The 18,257-nt window shown below is 45.5% G+C and overlaps 1 protein-coding gene across 1 annotated transcript in view; it reads left to right on the top strand.

Moving 5' to 3' along the window:
• Positions 1-18,257, top strand: part of SFMBT2 (Scm like with four mbt domains 2) — a 2,938,510-nt gene that overhangs the window by 2,282,801 nt on the left and 637,452 nt on the right. Inside the window, 1 exon segment of the mRNA XM_044088354.1 lies at positions 7,855-7,861. Coding sequence (XP_043944289.1) covers positions 7,855-7,861 — 7 coding nt within the window.

An 18,257-nucleotide genomic window follows, 5' to 3' on the forward strand; every position in this document is an offset into this window, starting at 1 on the left:
ATCTAGCACTGTTGTTTGTAAGACTGGGCCAGTAGGGGCTGTGCTCAGCCTTTTAACAGCTGCCACTTATACAGGACTATGAATCTGTGTACACTACCAACACAAGAGGCCAGACTTGCATATGAGATAGCAGACACACATGCTGATGATTGTCAGATTAGACTAACACAGGCTGACCTGTGTCAGGAATACATACCCCAAACCTGTCATACACAGTACCATACATACCCTCATCAACTGTATCAAGGTTGAGTGGCTGGGAAAGAAATGTCAGGGGCAACAGGTGCTGATAGGTGAATCTGTTGCAGTTAAAGTACTGGCAAAGCTTGTGAGGGGACCTAGTGCCAGTACTCAAGTAACCTCCTCTGCGTGTATGAGCCTGTGGTACTACAGAACACCCAGGTGACATGTATGAAGGCTAGCTGGCTGCGTCAAGGGGTATGTATGCAAGGTCACATGGTCTGCCCCAATTGCCCTTCACACACACTGTTGCATGCATGCACACCTGGTAAACATGTGCATATACAGCTGTACCTTGGCTATGAAAAGGTCACTGTGTTTCCACTCCACCATACTCATCGTTCCTACTGTCAGCAAGCCGACAGCCTGCAGCTACACAGACACCTGGAACACAAACAGAATACAGTATGTGAGATTACAGTCAGTCAGCACTACTAACAGCAATAATGCATCATGGCTGAAAGGTGCATACACTTCCATGTTACCCATAACTATTGCCAGCAGGCAAATCTTTACACAGCATTACATTAGTAGACTGTACTGTATTCACCCTGTGCATCAGGCCCATATTAGCATGTCCCTGCATCGATGGTATGGATAACAGGGATATGTGGCACAGGTATCATCACATGTGAAAGTTTGTTGTGGGTTTGCCAGAGGCCTAGGCTGGGCCATATGGTTGACGTGTGTGTGTGTGTGTGTGTGTGTGTGTGTATGTGTCTGGAGGGGTGGTGTTCAACTGGACCATGCAGAGGAGCTGTGTGTGTCTGGTGGTGACCTGCCTGTGATAGAGATGTGTGAGGGTTTGTATGCACACAATTAAGCCATGTGGTTGCCCTACACAGGGGTATGTTGGACAGCCGTGGACCGTACATGGCAGGATGTACAGTTCACCGTTTCTCACCAGGGACACAGGGACCGATTCTGCCAGGAGTCTCACTGGCACCACCAAGCCCAAGGCCAAATGCAGTACTACTCCCCGATGATGACTGCTGTCTGATGGATCCACGTCCCTGATGGGACCGGCCAGGACCATGTGGCCATGGCCTGGTCTTGTGTGGTGTGGACAGCACCCTCCCTTTGGTAGTGTTGGTGGTACTTTCACTACGGGAGTGTGAATGTGCACGGCCACGTGAGCTCTCAGCTTATCTTGTTACTGACCTACGTCCTAATCCCACCACATGCACAGTCAAGCAGTGACAATGTCTTACCCCAGCATCTGCCCACGACATCGGCAAAATGACATACGGCATCACCAATGCCATGGAGGTCGTCACGCATGACAGAAAGCACTGCATTCATGACCCTGAGCATCTCTCTGGTGTTGGGGTCAGTACATGCCTGTGCCTCCATGATGGACCAAAACATGCATCTGGTAACACCTGCTGTGACACTTGCGACAGGGGCTTGATGTGCAACAGTCCTCCTTTGAGCACCCCTGTGCATCTGCCTGTGTGGGATCTCCCTGCTCTCTGGCTATGGCTAGTGTCTACACTTACAGTTGCCATAGTCACCACACTAGCCTGTTCCATGCCACCACCCTCCAACTGTCCATTAACTGTGGATGCTGGGGACTGGGTATGTGTGGGCGTACTGACTGTGTGCTGAGACATTGTGGGTGAAAATGGGATTCTGACCAATGACACAAATTCAGCCCCCGACAACCCCACTTGTGCCTCACTATGACCACCATCATCATCACAGTCTGCTAAGACACTGACATCAGGTTGTGAGGGGGTGAGACACCAACCCCCCATCTTCACCTATGAGGGGAAGACAGCATATGTAAATTAATACCCTGCAGTATAATGTTTGCTGATACACACACACACACACACACACACACACGCACACACACACACACACACACACACACACACACACTTTCTCTCTCTCCTGGTAAAGTCTGGCACAGCTTTGCTATCTATGGGCCCTTCAGTCCAGACTTTAAAGTAGTTCTGACTGCCACAATCCATCTCTTTAACAGCTACTGTAAGGCCCTCAACAAAGGGTGACAAATCCTACTTTGTGTTTAGCCTGTTAGCAAGATGGTAAGTGTGACCAAGACCAGGGCTATTGGAGTGAGCTATACAGTGTCACCAGGTGCATATGCAAGTACGCTAAGAGCTGACTTACTGCTGTACAGACCAGACACAATGACAAAGTTTAACAATATGTGATAATAACTAATAAAGGAACAAGCAAACACTCTATCAATGCAGTAACTACACAGTTTAGACTCACAGGGATTCATTTCAGACAAACATTGATGGACAGTCTGCAATACATACGGAAAACATGTAAAGTACTAGGTGCATAGGTTCATAGGATGATACTAGGCTATTGGCCTGGATGCCCTCATAAGTGTAGCCTATTTTTTGCCCATGTCCCTTCAAAGTAAGCACCTATTTCCCCTGTCCAGCTGGGACACAGGTGGGATCTCCAGGGGTGTATTTTTCATTTCCCATGCGTTCATCCAGCTTCTTCTTCAAGAGTACTATAGAGATACTCTGCTAGAAATGGGGCGGGATTGTATTTTACAGACAGTGTATTGTTTGGGACACAAATCTATACTGCCAACAAGTACTATTCATGTCACAGCCCAGGTGAGGGCCTTGCATGCGGGTTGTGTGAGTGGGGTTTGTCTTACGGATATGCAGAAACACCATCAAGACTGGTTTGGAAATGGCCTTGTATGCCAGACACAGGTCGCCTATGATCAGTCTGTATGAGTCTGAGTAGAGGGACAGGGCTTTCAGCCTGTCTGTATAGGATAGATGTTGCAGACCCTGGATTTTCCTGGTCAGAAACCTCTGTGGTCTCTGCACCTGCTGCCTTTGCTTGGCAAGGTACATGCCAAAGGAAGCATTGTACTCAGTAATGGGTCTGATAAGGGTGGAGTACAGGGATGTTATGGCCTCCTGGTTCCTGGATGACATACCCTTATTTGTGAGGTGGGCCATGTAGACAGCCATCCGTACAATGATGCCAACATGTGGGAAACTGTCAAGTCGCCTCACACCTGATTGCATGCTCAGTACATTATTCCTGTCATAATTAGTGTGGATGACATCTACCACAACAGGGAAAATGATGGATTTCCTTGCATTCAGTCTGAGTCAATGTTTCTGGCACCAGTTATTAATTTGGGTAAGGGCTTCTTGGAGGATGCTCACATTAGTAGGGGAATGTAAGACAGTGGCTAGCTTGCAGTCATCTGTAAACCTGACAGCCACAGATCACTGGTTTTGTCTTGAACCTTAGAAACGTATATCTCAAAAAGTAGATGCCCCCAGACCAATCCTTGGGGTACACCACTCTTTAACGGTCTACTACTAGAGGTGGCTTCCACTACTTTGACCAAGTGGGTACTATCATTGAGCCAGTTAGCAACCCATCTGATAACATACAGGTTGATGCCTAGCTGTTTAGGGTTATGTATCCTGGCCGACTGGGGATTATTATCAGAGGCTTTGGCTAGGTGAAGGTAGGCAGTGTGCACCGTCTTCTTCTCGTCCATGTGTTTGTTGACCGTTTCAGAGAAGTTGACCAGGTTTAACAGGCCTGATCTCCCTTTGACAGTAACACACTGTGTGGGTTCAAGCATTTTGTGGTTGCAGATGTCCCTGTTTATAAGGTCCTTGATAATGCCTTCCATGCCCTTGCACATCAGGCTAGCTAGGCTGATGTGCATATGATTGGCTGGGTCAGTGGATTGCTCCATCTTTGTGTAGCGGAATGACAGTGGTTGTCCTCCGTGCAGATGGGATGACACTGGTGCTCAGGCTTTGGTTGACTACAACGTGTAACGGAGCTGAGAGTTCATGCCTGAGTTCATGTTGGATCCAGCCAGGGATGATACCATGCCCCATGGAGACTTTAGTTTGTTGCCTTTGAGAGAGTATTACGGACCTGCTCCCTGATGATGAGGGGAGGGGGGCTGGTGCTGTGCATGTCCTTGAGTACTGATGGGGGGACAGGGGGGTGAGGTTTTCACTTAACCTGTCTGCAGCAGGTTGGCTATATCTATGCCATATGTGTATGTGGTGTTATTGACCACCACTACTGAGCAGATTTGGGTGTTGCCTCTGAGATTGCAGACATATGTGAGGAAGGCCTTGGTGGATGTGTCCAATTTGCACTCAATGTTAGCATTAGGATAATTCACCTGTGACCTTATTTGCTTGTTCAGACAAAAGTGAGATTGCTTCCAATTTGGCATCTGCTACTTCTTGTCCCTGTCCAGCAAATATTTCCACCTATTGTGGAGTTTATATATTGCTGCTCTCCACCACAGAGGTTTAGTCTACCTTGAGAGAGATGATTTTGTCCTGTCCGGTATTGCTGAGTCCATACAGCTATGTAGGTGCTCCTCTAGTATTTTGGTGTAGGCTTGGACGTTACTGCTAGTTCCAACTGACAGGACAGTGGCTGTTAAGCTACTTATACCTGCTCTGAGGAGATTTATAGTCAGTTTTGGAAATGTGATTTTTGTTTGACCCTGACAAGGGGGGTGGCAGGGGAGATGGTTACCTCAAAAGTGATGGCTTTATGGTCAGATCTTACCAAGGAGGATGACACTGTAGGAGTGCTACAGTGGCCACCCATGTTGGTTAGGACCAGGTACAGGATATTTCCACCTGTCGTAGGGGTGTTGACCACATGATCCAATGCATTGGCATTGACAAAGCCGAGGAATCTCTGTGCTTTCATGTTCAGGTAGAATAGGTCATGCACACTATGGTTGGGTAGTTATTGTCACCCAGGATCAGGGTAGAGGGTTGAATCTTGACAAATATAAGTAAGTCCAGGTAGGTGTAGTGGGTGTCCTGAGTCATGGTTGGAGGTCTGTAGCTAGCTATGATTTGAGTGGGTGATCTGATGATGTAAATCTTCATTCATTCCTTACTGATAGGACTTCGGTTCCACCCTAGGAACCGAAACGGCCGGTACCAAGCTCTCTCCAGATCTCATTTGCCGCATTCCTCGTCAGACGTGCCAAGCCTTCTCTCAAACTAAGTGTAGCTTTTTGTGGTTATTTTTAGTTCTTACTGTTTATTAGCCAGTTTTTCTAGTCTAACGTTATTTCTCGCATAAGATGCCCAACTCTGACAGTCACACCCAGTGTGGTTATTGTTTGGGTGCTGACCACATTAACGTTTGTTGTGAAATTTGTTCTAGCTTCAGCAACCGTACATTGGCTGAATGCAAGAACAAACTTATTATAAAGGGTATGTTGAAATCACCCTTCATGGAGGCTCTTTCTGGGATGGAGGTCTCTCCACCCTCCTAACCATAAGGATGTGAAAAAGCATAAGGAGAAACTGAGTCTTTCAGTTCCGACATCTCCATCCTTTTCGGAACCTAATCGACACCTGGCTTCTCCCGCGCCTTTGGCGCAGACAGCTTCAGCACCAGGGTCCCTGTTTTTTCCTTTGGTGCCGTCCTTGATTCTGACTCAGACTCCTACCACTATACCAGCTTCAGCACCATCCCCCTCGGTGCCGACCTTGTTTATGACACAGGCTCTGACCACTGTACCTGCATCGACACGGTCCCCAGCCATGGTGCCGATGTCTTACATGGCTCCACTGATACTGACACCATCAGTTCTGAAGATCGAGCACCTTCCCAAAACCAGGTATTCTCCTCCTTATGACCTCTTTTTGGGACAACAATTTAGTCTATTTCTTGAGAGACCAGAATCTCCATCGGCAGCTTCCTTCAGATCCACCAGGAGTCTTCCCAGGTTTCGAAGACTTCGGTACTGATGGTCATCCCGGTGCATTCTGTCTCGGCTCTGACAGCGGAGGCTTCCCTGTCAGTACCAATTACTCTTGGTGCAATGGCTCCTTTGGAACTGGCGCACTCTTGGAGCAGTGATTGGGCTGTCGGCACTTTGGCACCTAGTTCAGCGCCAATTTTTTTCTGTGGAGCTAGCTACGGCTCTCCCAGCAGCTACTGGTCCTCTCGAAGCTCCCCACCCTGGGGGCAGGCTCCTTGAGGTAAGATGTGACCCTGGTTCCGAGGTCATCCTTCTTGGTTCCTAACTTCCATCCCTCCTCGGGCAGATCTGATTTCCAGGTGATGAAGAGGGTCCTTGCTTCAACAGGCTCACAGTTGGCACCATTGGCATTGACACCAGAACCCCCCCTCTAGCATGCAGCTGTCCCAGCCCCGTACTCTGGATCTCGAGCATGGGAGCTGCAAGACCTTCCCTTGAAGGGGACCCTTTCTCCAGGGTCCTCCTCAGAAGATCCCACTGGGGAGGCACCCCAGAAGAAACCTTGCAAGAGGAAGCATCTTAATTCCCCTGAGGAATCCATCACCGAAGACACCAATTGCGATGTGGGAGAAGGGTCCCCACTGTCTCCCCCGGAAGACGTCTCATTTGGAGACATTCTCGAGATCGTCAAGCAGAGGGGAGACTAGAAGTCATCCCACCCTTTGGAGGAATTGGTGTTCTTGCAGGCTTTCCATGCTAGACCATCTACTTCCTGGTTGACCCCACTTGTGGATGAGCTCATTAGACTTATTGTGCAGCGTGCCTGGAAGGCCCCGGACAATATAGAACCTGTTGCCGGAGGCAAGGTAAAATTTTGTCCAATCCTGAAGACCAACCCAACTGGTCCAAACAGGTGGTAGTTGATTCCATGGTCATGGTGGCGGCCAACAAGAGGGAACTGGCTGAAGATAGTTCCACTGTTCATCCCCCGAACAGGGAGTCTAGGGCTATGGATAGACTGGGGAAGCGGACCTACGCTTCAGCGACTTTTACCATTTGGTTGCTGAATTACCTGGCAAACTTTAATCACCTCCAAAGAGACCTAATTTCAGAAATGTCTACCTCTTTGGCGGGGGTACTGCCTGAGGAGGTGTGTGATACTGTTGTCTCTCAGCTAACTACCCTGGAATCCATCTCGAACTCCTCGATGCACTTGATCTGCCACACTACCGAGGAGGCAGCTCAAGCAGCCGCATCGGGCATCATCATAAGACGGCATGCTTGGATGCGTTTGTGTGACTTTGTGGACCCCTTTAAATCTTCCTTTGTCAGTGCACCTGTTGAAGAATCTACCCTTTTTCGTCCCAGAGTAAGAGAAACACTATCACGTAGTGAGAAGGATGGAAAGACCTTGTCTGCTGTGGGCATACGTTTTTCCATCCCCCCAGAGAACTTACTCCAGGAATCACAGGGGAGGAAAATTGTGGTTCAGGAAGTCCCAAGGATCTTTTTGTGACACTCGTGATGAGAAATCCTCCGGGGCAGAGGAGGCAACTCATCCGGAAGACATCCCTTTCGGGGCAGAGGGCGTCCGCGCAACCAGGGTGCTAGAGATTCCTTCTCTGGCCGACCCTTCCAGCGCTCCTGAACAGCAGCCCAATTGCTTTCCACTGGAAGCAGTCGGAGGTCAATTTTCTCTGCACCTACAGGACTGGCAACTCATAACAACAGATGCGTGGGTACAGAGAATTATATCCCATTTGACCTTATTCCCAGACCCGTAAAACGAATCCCCGATGTTCCACCTGGTCAGAGGGAGGCTGCAGCCTTAGAAATCGAAAAGCTGCTAAGAAAAAGAGTCATCCAATCAGTCCCACCAGACCAAGGAGGATCCGGGTTTTACTCTAGGTTCTTTTTAGTGCCAAAAAAGACAGGGGACTGGAGACCATTCCTGGATCTCAGCTTACTAAACAAATACATCAAACTTCAAAAATTCTGGATGGTCACAGCACAGTCCATTCTCTCCTTTCTGGGGAAGGGCAACTGGATGTGCTCTATAGACCTCCAGGACGTGTATTACCTCTTAAAGATGGACAAATGCTCCCGGAGATTTCTCCACTTCCAGCTGGGAGACAATCACTGTCAGTTCAGGGTACTGCCCTTTGGTCTCTTGACAGCCCCTAGTGTTCACCAAATGTTTTGCAGTCATAGTAGCTCATCTTCGACTACAAGGATTCCAGGTGTTTCCATATCTAGATGATTGGCTCCTTACCACCACGACCAGGAATCTTCTCATTCTCAGTCTCTCTTAAGGCCTTGCTCTTCACCTAGGTATCACGATCAACATGAACAAATCACATATGTCTCTAACAAGAACACTGGAATTCATTGGAGCGATCTTTGACACAACGTCCTGTCAAGCTTCCTTTCTTCCTCACAGGCTTTCGAAAATAAGCCAGATTCAAGTCCTCCTTCCACAGACATTTGTACTACCACACCTTGTACTACAACTATTGGGCTGTATGCCAGCAACCATTACCTTAGTACCACTGGCGAGGTTGCACATGAGACTATTACAGTGGCTCTTTTCATCACAATGGTTGATCTTAACCCACCTACTCGACCACATGATATGCCTTACAAACCTTTGCAAGAAAGAAATGCTATGGTGGATGAAGCCAGAAACAAATCTTTGGTGTCGACTGTTCTGTCTTCCCCAGCTCAGGGTCATGGTGACGACGGACACTTCCCTGTTGGATGGGGGGAGGGCATTTCCAGGAAAAGACAGTCCAAGGCACCTGGTACCCCATGGAGGCCAGTTTGCACATAAATGTCCTGGAATTGAGGGCAGTTCTCTAAGCTTTGCAAGCATTCCACACATCCCTTCCTTCCGGGACCATTGCAATTCAGTCGGACAACATGTCAGTCATCTGGTACGTCAACAAACAAGGCAGGACCAGGTCTTACCCCCTGTGTCGGGAAGCCATGAGAATTTGGCATTGGGTAATGGCTTCCAGCCTCTTTCACATAGCAACACACATTCACGGGAGTTCCAATCTTATTGCGGACAATCTGAGCAGGAACATTTTGATGCCTCATGAGTGGTCTCCCAATCTGATAATAGCGGCTCAAATCTCCTGCCGTTGGGCAGGCCTTGCTGCGACCTGTATGCTTCACCCCTAAACTACAAATGCAGAAGCTACTTTGCCCTGATGCCCCCTCAGGTGGAGTTACCGAGGGGTGCTCTGACGCATGATTGGCCCCTGAGTCTACTGTACACCTTTCCCCCATTTCTCCTCATCCCGAAATGTCTACAGAAAGCTCAGAGGTTGAGAAGCAAAGTGATCCTCATTGCCCCTTATTGGTCCCGTCAAATCTGGTTCCCATTCCTATGGCCTCACCTGATTCACAGCCCGTGGATCCTGGATCAATCCCAAGAACTAATGTCTCATCCTCAGGGACTGATTTACCCCAATCTCCACAGCCTCAAGCTCACAGCTTGGTTTCTCCACTTCCATTGATTGCCAGACTACCAGATATTTCATGCCCTGTTTTTGCGAGATCCTCCTGGCTTTGCACAAACCTTCCACCAGAAAAATTTATTCCAGTAAGGGAACTAGGTTCTCTAAATGGGCCAAAGGACATAACATGGGCCCCTTTTCCATGCATATTCAGAAGATAATACAATACCTCAGTACCCTGTTGCATGCAGGAGCTTCAGCATCGACAATTACAGTGCATTTAGAAGCTATTGCAAACTTTCACAATGGAATTGACAATTCATCTGTTATGTCACACTGACTGTGTAAAACCTTCATGAAAGGAGTATTACATATTTAACCTCCAGTCAAGCCTCCTATAGAGGCATGGAACTTGACTTTGGTGCTTCAGTCATTAACAAGTCCTCCCTTCGAGCCTTCTAATTCCTGTGATATCAAATTTCTGTCTTGGAAAACTCTACTTCTAGTAGCTCTTACCTCAACGAGAAGAGTATCTGAGTTGCAGGCCTTGAGTGTCAAGAGACCGTACTTGATTTTTTCATATGGAAAGAGTTTCTCTACGTACTGACCCCTCCTTTTTGCCCAAGGTCATTTCTGTTTTTTCCATTAACCAATCTGTTGACCTACCGGTTTTCTTTTCCCACCATTCAAATAGAGGGGAATACCTTCTGCATACCCTCGATGTTCATAGGCAACTTTGCTTCTACTTGGACAGAACTAAATCTTTCAGAAAATCAGATCAATTGTTCGTGGCCTTTGCATGACCCAGAATGGGGTAAGTAAGTTTCCAAAATGACTTTATCTTCGTGGCTCAGAAATGCCATTACTTTCATCTAACATCAAAACAAAGTGTCCTTGCCTTCCAAAATAAAGGCTCACTCTACTTGATCGATAGCTACCTCAGTGACCTTTCATTCCAGAGCCTCTGTGGATGATATCTGCGCAGCAGACAGTTGGGTAACACCTCATACCTTTATCACTGATTACATATTGGATTTGGCCTCCAGGGGATTGAGCATCTTTTGGCTCTATGGTGCTTAGGAATGTCCTTCCTTAGGGCCACCCAGGACTCAAGTCGCTGGGGACTCTGTCCTATCAGTAAGGAATGAATGAAGATTTACAACATCAGATAAAGAAGTTATGTCTTACCATAACGTTACATATGTGTTGGTAGATCATTCATTACTTCCCGCCCTCCTTCCTCCTGCCTGGACTCCTGGTAGACTTTAGGATCGCCTTATTAATTAAGGTATCTCCTCAGACATAGCCTCCTACTGTCATTATTATTATTATTTCAATACTATAAGGGCGGGCAAACTCGATCTGAAGAGACTATGAGAAGGGCATTGTGGGTAGGTCTTAGCTGAGAGTTTTTGGCTGGTGCGAGCCTGGTACAGGCTGTGTCGGTTCCGAGGACGGAACCGAAGTCCTATCAGTAATGAATGAATGAAGATCTACCAACACAGATGGAATGTTATGGTAAGACATAACTTCTTTTTTTGTCTACAGTTAACTGCACTTGGGCCGTCTTCCATGCATCATACTGTTTGACCAGCCTAGAGGTGTGTATGTGTATGATAGTTTAAAACTCCACCTCCTTTGGCTTTGCAGCCCTCCATTTGGGGTCTGACAGTATGGTAGGATGAGTAACCTGGCAAGGTTAATGTGTTGTCCACATCTTCAAACCAGGTTTCAGTGACTGCATAAATGTCAGCATCCTCGAGGACAAGGTACGCTTGCAGTGACATTAGTTTCATGCTAAGACTCCTAGCGTTTAGTAGCATTACCTTTACATTTCATTTATAATAAGCTTTTATGCTGGTAATGTTCTGCTCATGACTTTGCCTACAAAAGGCACTATGGGGAAAGCAAGTGCCTTTGCCAGAAGCCTAAAGCCCAGGGGAGACAGATGAAGGCCATTTCTGGCAAAGCATTGTGGTCTGTCAATCATGTACTGTCATGTGACTGAGACAGCAAGGATTTTAGGCTCTTAATGTGATTGTCTCTCTCCCATATTTTGTTCCTAGGTGGTAGTAGCACACAGTTTGTCTGTGTATATACGGCAGTGGCTACACTATGTCAAGATGCCCATATCAACCGGACTAGCATGAGAAAGCACAGGAAATTGTCCATCCATAGTTATCAGCATCTGTGGAAGAGAGGTCAGGGATAGTAGAGTGGGTACTGTCTGAGGATAGCACCTATAGGTGTGAGTATGGCTGGGTAACATCAAGACAGTACCTGCAGGCTAGGGCCTCACTCACACAGGAGAGCAGGTAAGGGAAAGAAATGCAACTGAGTTATCTCTCAAAGTGCTAAAACTGCACAAAAGCACAAAACCATGCACATGCTGAGTTTAAATACCACAGCAACGAAGGTAAAATAGGAATACTGGGAATAACCGATCCACCCTTGCCCCTGAGCTCTTAGCTCTCCATCCCATGGCAGACCAGTGCCAACCAGTTCACCTACTCCCAGTAAGTGCAGGCAGGCCCTGGACAATAGTAGATGACGTAGCAGGAAACATAAGAATCACACAAACAGATGCGACTGCAACGAAGCCTTTAACCAGATTATGTTAAAGATATTTAAAATCTTCTTAGGTCAGTGTAACACAGGTCAACAGATACACAGTTAAATATGACAACAGCAAACAAGAGCAAACAATTTTAAATGGATTAACCAGTTAACCAATAGTAAAGCTTAGAACAGAGCCCTGTTCCCGCGCTTTTCAGTCACACAACTTGTAACTGCACACTCCTGCCACTGTGGTGCAGGTGAACCTTTTCCAAAAAAGATGACCTGGATTTGTGTTCAGGTTATAGAAACAAAGCTATATTCAGCAGGTCAGGATGTAGTGTATGCTACAGCAAGGAAGGCGTACCATTGTCAGACAAATGCAGTTCAAATGAGCAGTCACAATGAGCCTTTTAACCAGCAAGTTGTAGCTCAGAAGGGCATAATGTAGCCTCCCCTCCCACAACAGTTGTTTGTCTTTTTCAGCTTTTCCCGGTTAGGGGTCGTCACAGCGGAACTCCGGTCTACTAATGATTGGCAGTAGATTTTTTATGGTGCCGACTTGCCATCCCGACGCCCAACCTTCAGCGAAGACACGCCCATTCGTGCATGTCTTTCAGAGGCCACTCGACAGCGGGGAGGACATGCAGACTCCACACAGAAGGCACGCCAGCCGTGAATCGAACAGGAGAACCTCTTGCTGTGAGGCAACAATGCTACCGCTGTGCCACCGCGGCTATTCCCCTCCAGTGCAGATCACAAACCTACTTCATGTAAAACAACTGGCCTGAAGCCCATGTGCTTAAACTCACAGACCTTAGCATAACAGAATTATATCAGGCTACTGACAAGTAGTAATACATGCAGCAGAATAAGTGCAGTTGAGTCATTGTAAGAACATGCAGCAACAGTAAATTGAAGTAATAAAGTTGGAATAGACAGAAATACAGTAACATGTTTTTTGTTTATAGGTTACGTGGGAAGGAATGAAGCACAATAATGTCCGGCTGAGAAACAAAGGGGGGTGGGGTGGGCCCTCCCCTTCCCCCTCCATAATGATATCTGTCTACTCAGTAGGATAAGCTGATGAGATACTACTGGGAGTTGTGTTCAGAATGAGATTTGTAGTAGGTGCGGCCAAATCACATACCAGCAAATATTTGAACACAACAAGGTGGAACCCTTACAACTCCAACATAACAGAAAACGTGTAACAAAAGAAATGCAATACTGCAATAAGATACAAAACATATGTGACCAAAGCTTAACTAAAGAGCTTCAAGTCAAAATTAAATGCAGAGATGACTGATACTCTGAGCTCAGCACATCACACGCACTTCAGCTAACTACAGATATTTGTAATTAAGAGAGCAATGCTATGTCTCAACTACGCACACTACTTAACTGCTGCTATTCACATGTTTCAAAGGAATTCTTTGGTAACCTTTGTTAACAGACCCTAGCCAAGAACTGTTAAAAGTACAACAGAACCATATATGTATGACCAAACAAATGTAATACTACAATAACATACAAAATACAAGTCCTCAAACCTTAAGTACTGAGCTTCTAATCTAAATTACATGCAGAGATAACTGATACTCAGAGCAGTGCAGACCACACAAACATCAGACAGATATAACGTATTGCCATATATATATATATATATATATATATATATATATATATATATATATGTAAACAATGTCACATTTGCCTAGTTCCTGTACAACATGCAAAGCTGTTTACGTCTGACAGGTCTGAAAGTAATTACCTTGCATAGGTAATGCTCATCAGCAGGTGATGGCCTGTGCACCAGTTGGTGTCTCCCACTTGCTAACTGCATCCAGAACAGCTGTATTATCTTTCCATTAGCCAATGCCATAGCAACACAGTGCTATAATTAAGTCCTTCATGTGGGCCTTGCCCCTTTTCCTTGCCTGTGAGGAGGACATTATGGAGGTGTGGGAGGTATAGCTTCACAGAAGGTAGGTGGAAATACCTCTTAGAACAAGAAATGTGGAGAAAGCCCAACAAAATGGGGGGACAAAGTTCCAGAATTAGGTACAGATTGTAAGTATTGCTGTTATACAGTTAGTAGATTGCTAGATTAACAGGGTTTGTCTGGACATGCATTTTCTTTGTGATTTGAAGTCTGACAATGATATGTATTTGACATACCTCTCTACTGTCCAGAGTTCCACAGAATGTCCAGAGGATTGCCTCTTATGTTTGGTCTGTTCCTCAGACAATTTCTGTTTTTGACAAATCGGTAGGATAATGTGAGGATTGAAGTCACTCAGTGATGACTTTGATTTGTTTTTCAGACTTCATATCCTTCAGAAAAGTTATGTTACAACCAACTCTGTAACACTAACAACTTTTTCAGTTTATAACACCATTATTTAAGATATGTCCCTATTTTTGGTCCTCTGTCCCCCAAGTATGTCAGGCTTTGTCCAGATGTCTTGCAGTAAGAGGTTCAGAGGTATGGTATATCATTATTTAGTGACTTCATATTCCTGATATCATCCCAGTGATGTATCAGACTCCCAGAAATGTTATGAGGCAGTGACCATGAGTATGGCCCCACACCCTGGACATTCTGTGGAAATCTGTATGGTTGATAGTTATGTATGTCTGGCCATTAACAGACTGTTAAGATTGTGTAGCACTGTAGTGTCTAAATGTTTGTTGGGCTGAGTAGAGAGATGGGCAGATGTGAATGTCATAGATTGTTTTCTGTCTTACTGTGCATGCTGCTACAGTTGCTGGTGGTCTATCAGCTGTTTGTTTGTAGGGGCACACTGAAAAATATCCTGTAACACCTCAGGATTCCAAGCACACTGTAACTCGGGGCAGTATATATAGGAGTAGTGTGTGTGACTGGCAATCAGGATATGTTTGTTCAGTCGTTATACTCTAGAGATCAGTTAGCTTACTGATATGTTGCTGTGACTGTGGTACAAATGGTTGTGGGTAGACACTTTTTCACCAATGCTTTGTTTTTCCCTTCAGTTACATCCAAGTAGTGCATGATTTACTTGCAAATGCATGAGTAATTCCCAAACCTGATTTGGGGTAGTGTTGTGTTGGTCTGACTGTAGTTCAGAAGGTGCTGGGTGAAATGGTTGGCAGCTCTCAGTGTTACTTACCTTCTGTTACATGACTGCAGTCATACCTCTACACTGTCCAGATGTGTGGCTCATATATTTGGTCTGTTCCTCATAACTGTTGTGGATTTCTGACAAATCACTGGGATGATGTGAGCATTGACATCACTAAATGATGTCAGTCATTTGTGTCTCTGACCTGAAATCTATCAGAAAATATATGTTAAAACAAACTGTGATACTCTAGCAACCTTCTAAGCTTATAACATCCATATTTCAAATATATCACTGTTGTTTAGCCTTTATCATCCCACTTTGTCAAGCTTTGTGCAGATGTCTTGCACTAAGAGGTCTATATGTATATATGTGTATATATATATATATATATATATATATATATATATATATATATATATATATAAAGATCAAAAGCCCGAATCCATTACCACCGAACACACTTTAACGAAAGCGCTTTCATCGAAAAAGCGCTTTCGTTAAAGTATGTTAAAAAAAACACACACACAAAATCTACTTGAATGCAGGGGGGGGCAAGCCCCCCTGCACCCCCCAATGTGGGGGGTTGCTCCCTCCACCCCCCCTACTTTAATATTCTCACTCCGAGGTCGCACTACAGTGGGGAAAAGGGAATGTGCCCTTACCGCACCGTCGTACGACCGGAACAACAAGCATACTTACATGAAAGTGCTGCTTCGGTAAACAGCACTTTCACGCAAGTATGCTCACCAAATTGGGATTTGGTGAAAGATGCAGTCGAGCATCTGTATGGATCCCATAGATATATATATATATATATATATATATATATATATATATATATATATATATATTTTTTTAATATATATATCTGTGTGTGTGTGTGTGTATATATATATATATATATATATATATATATATATATATATATATATATATATATAGTTTCACTTTAGAATCCTGAAATATCACTATCCTGAACTTCATAATCCTGAAAATTCAAATTCCTGAGGCCCAAAATACTGAAAACACACAGGATATATATACTGACTATAGACAACACAAACCATATGACATGCCACCAAATATAAGCAGGGGGGGCAAGCCCCCCTGCACCCGCCATGTGGGAGGCTGCACCCCCCCCTCACTCCCTGCTACTTAAATATATCAACTCCAATATTGCACTTCACTACACTATCATGAGTCATGTATATATAGCAAGTTAAAAGGGAACATTACTAAGGTTACAACTGGCAGTCATGGAACGTGATTGTATGTTTGCCATTTTTTTCTGTGGAGTCCAATCTTTGAGTGCATATATTTAATTAGCGGGTGGGCACCGCCCCCCACATGGGGGTGCAGGGGGGCTTGTCCCCCTGCCGATACTTGGTGAAAAGTGCTATCCTTTGTCTTGTATGTGTTTCTGTGTGTCCTTGTACTGGAATATTGTCATTCTTTGTGTCGTGTATATTTTCAGTATTTTAGGATTCAGGATTTTGAATTTTCAGGATTTTGGGCTTCAAGATTGTGAAGTTCAGGATTGTGATATTTCAGAATTCTTGAAACCATATACATATATATATATATATATATATATATATATATATATATATATATATATATATATATATGACATTACTAATTCCACAGGTATTTCCCTAATGTTGGATGGCCATCCTGCATGATATATTTACTGAAGCATTACTAATTCTCATAGCTCATGTGGAGTAGTGGTAACTGCTGTGACTGGAGTGCACAGGGTCCTGGGTTTAAGGCTTGTCAAAGATGTGTATTTTTCCCCTTGTGTTAAATGACTGTAATGCATGGTATGTTTGTAAAAGCATTACAGATTACCAGAGCTCAGGTGGTGTAGCGATACTTTGCTGTGATTGTAGTGCACAGGGTCCTGGGTTTAAGACTTGGTAGTGATAACGTTTTTTCACTAATGTTAAATGACCATAATGCATGATATGTTTGTAAAAGCATTACAGATTCCCACAACTGAGATGGTATAGTGGTACGTTGCTGTGATTGTGCTGGGTTCGAGACTTGGTAGGGCTGAATATTTTGTTGCTGGGCAGAACAAGGGCTGATGGAGACAGAGGGATTAAAGTATTTTAAGCAGTTGTAAGCGGGTTTGTGCAGTTTTGCGCGAAGCTAAGCCATAGGAAACTGGTGAAATAGGGGCAAGCAGGGGGTAAAACATTAGGAAAAGCAGATAGGGGATGTGCATGATGGGTGTAGGAAGGGACCATAGCTCTAGATTTCTTCTGCAGCAACAGCTGTGACTGATGTGGAAAATTTGGAATTTACAGCCTCACACCCGACATGGAGGGGTGTTGGCAACATACATTTGTACAGTAATTTGAGTGTAGATTGATTTAAGTCACTGGACATGGGGGCGAAATATAGAGCTATGTATTGGGCAGTGATTTCTTTGCGGGAAAGATGCCCTTTTTTTTTTAAGGTGAGAGTGGGATGTTGGGGAAGGGCTTTAGGTATGTTTGGGGAGGTAGGTTGGGTAGGATAGATTGCATTTGCAGACAGACAAGATGCACAAGACAGCAGACAGGGCTGGTATATGACACATGAGGGGGGGTAAACACCTTGGATGGGGTGGGTGGTTGGGAATCAGAGGCCCATGAGCCTCCAAATCGATACAGTGGGACTGAGGTCCACACCCATGGGCAGTCACCACTGCACCTTCATGGCCTTGATGGTGGCTGTGCTGCAGGCTGGACAACAGGGGCAGCCTGCCCCTCCAGGTGCACCAGGCGTCCCTCCATCTGGCACAGCCATCCATCCAACTCAGAGCGAATGACACTGCGCACTGTACCCCGGAACTTGCGGCTGGTGACAGGCTCCTCCCTGCACCCACTCCCAGGAGGGGATGGGCCCCATGTCCTGAGGCAGTTCCATGCAAAGGTGGTGCAGGACCAGTGGAGGAGGAAGTTCCATGTTGGGTCCCAGATGTGCTGGGGCCCGATGCCATGGCCAGATGAGGCGGGACAGGCGGATCCACTGGGATCTGCCTTCCCAAATGTGCTATGGTGTTGAGGTCCTCCAAAATATATTGGTTAGTCATGAACAAAACATTTAAAAATTAGTTTAACAGGATGTGTGGCTGTTCCAAGTAACCCAAAACAACAATTTTGAAACAGTTGCATA

Source organism: Protopterus annectens, chromosome 11.part0 (genome assembly GCF_019279795.1).
Source record: "Protopterus annectens isolate FY-2018-M chromosome 11.part0, PAN1.0, whole genome shotgun sequence".
Classification (NCBI taxonomy): Eukaryota; Metazoa; Chordata; order Ceratodontiformes; family Protopteridae; genus Protopterus; species Protopterus annectens.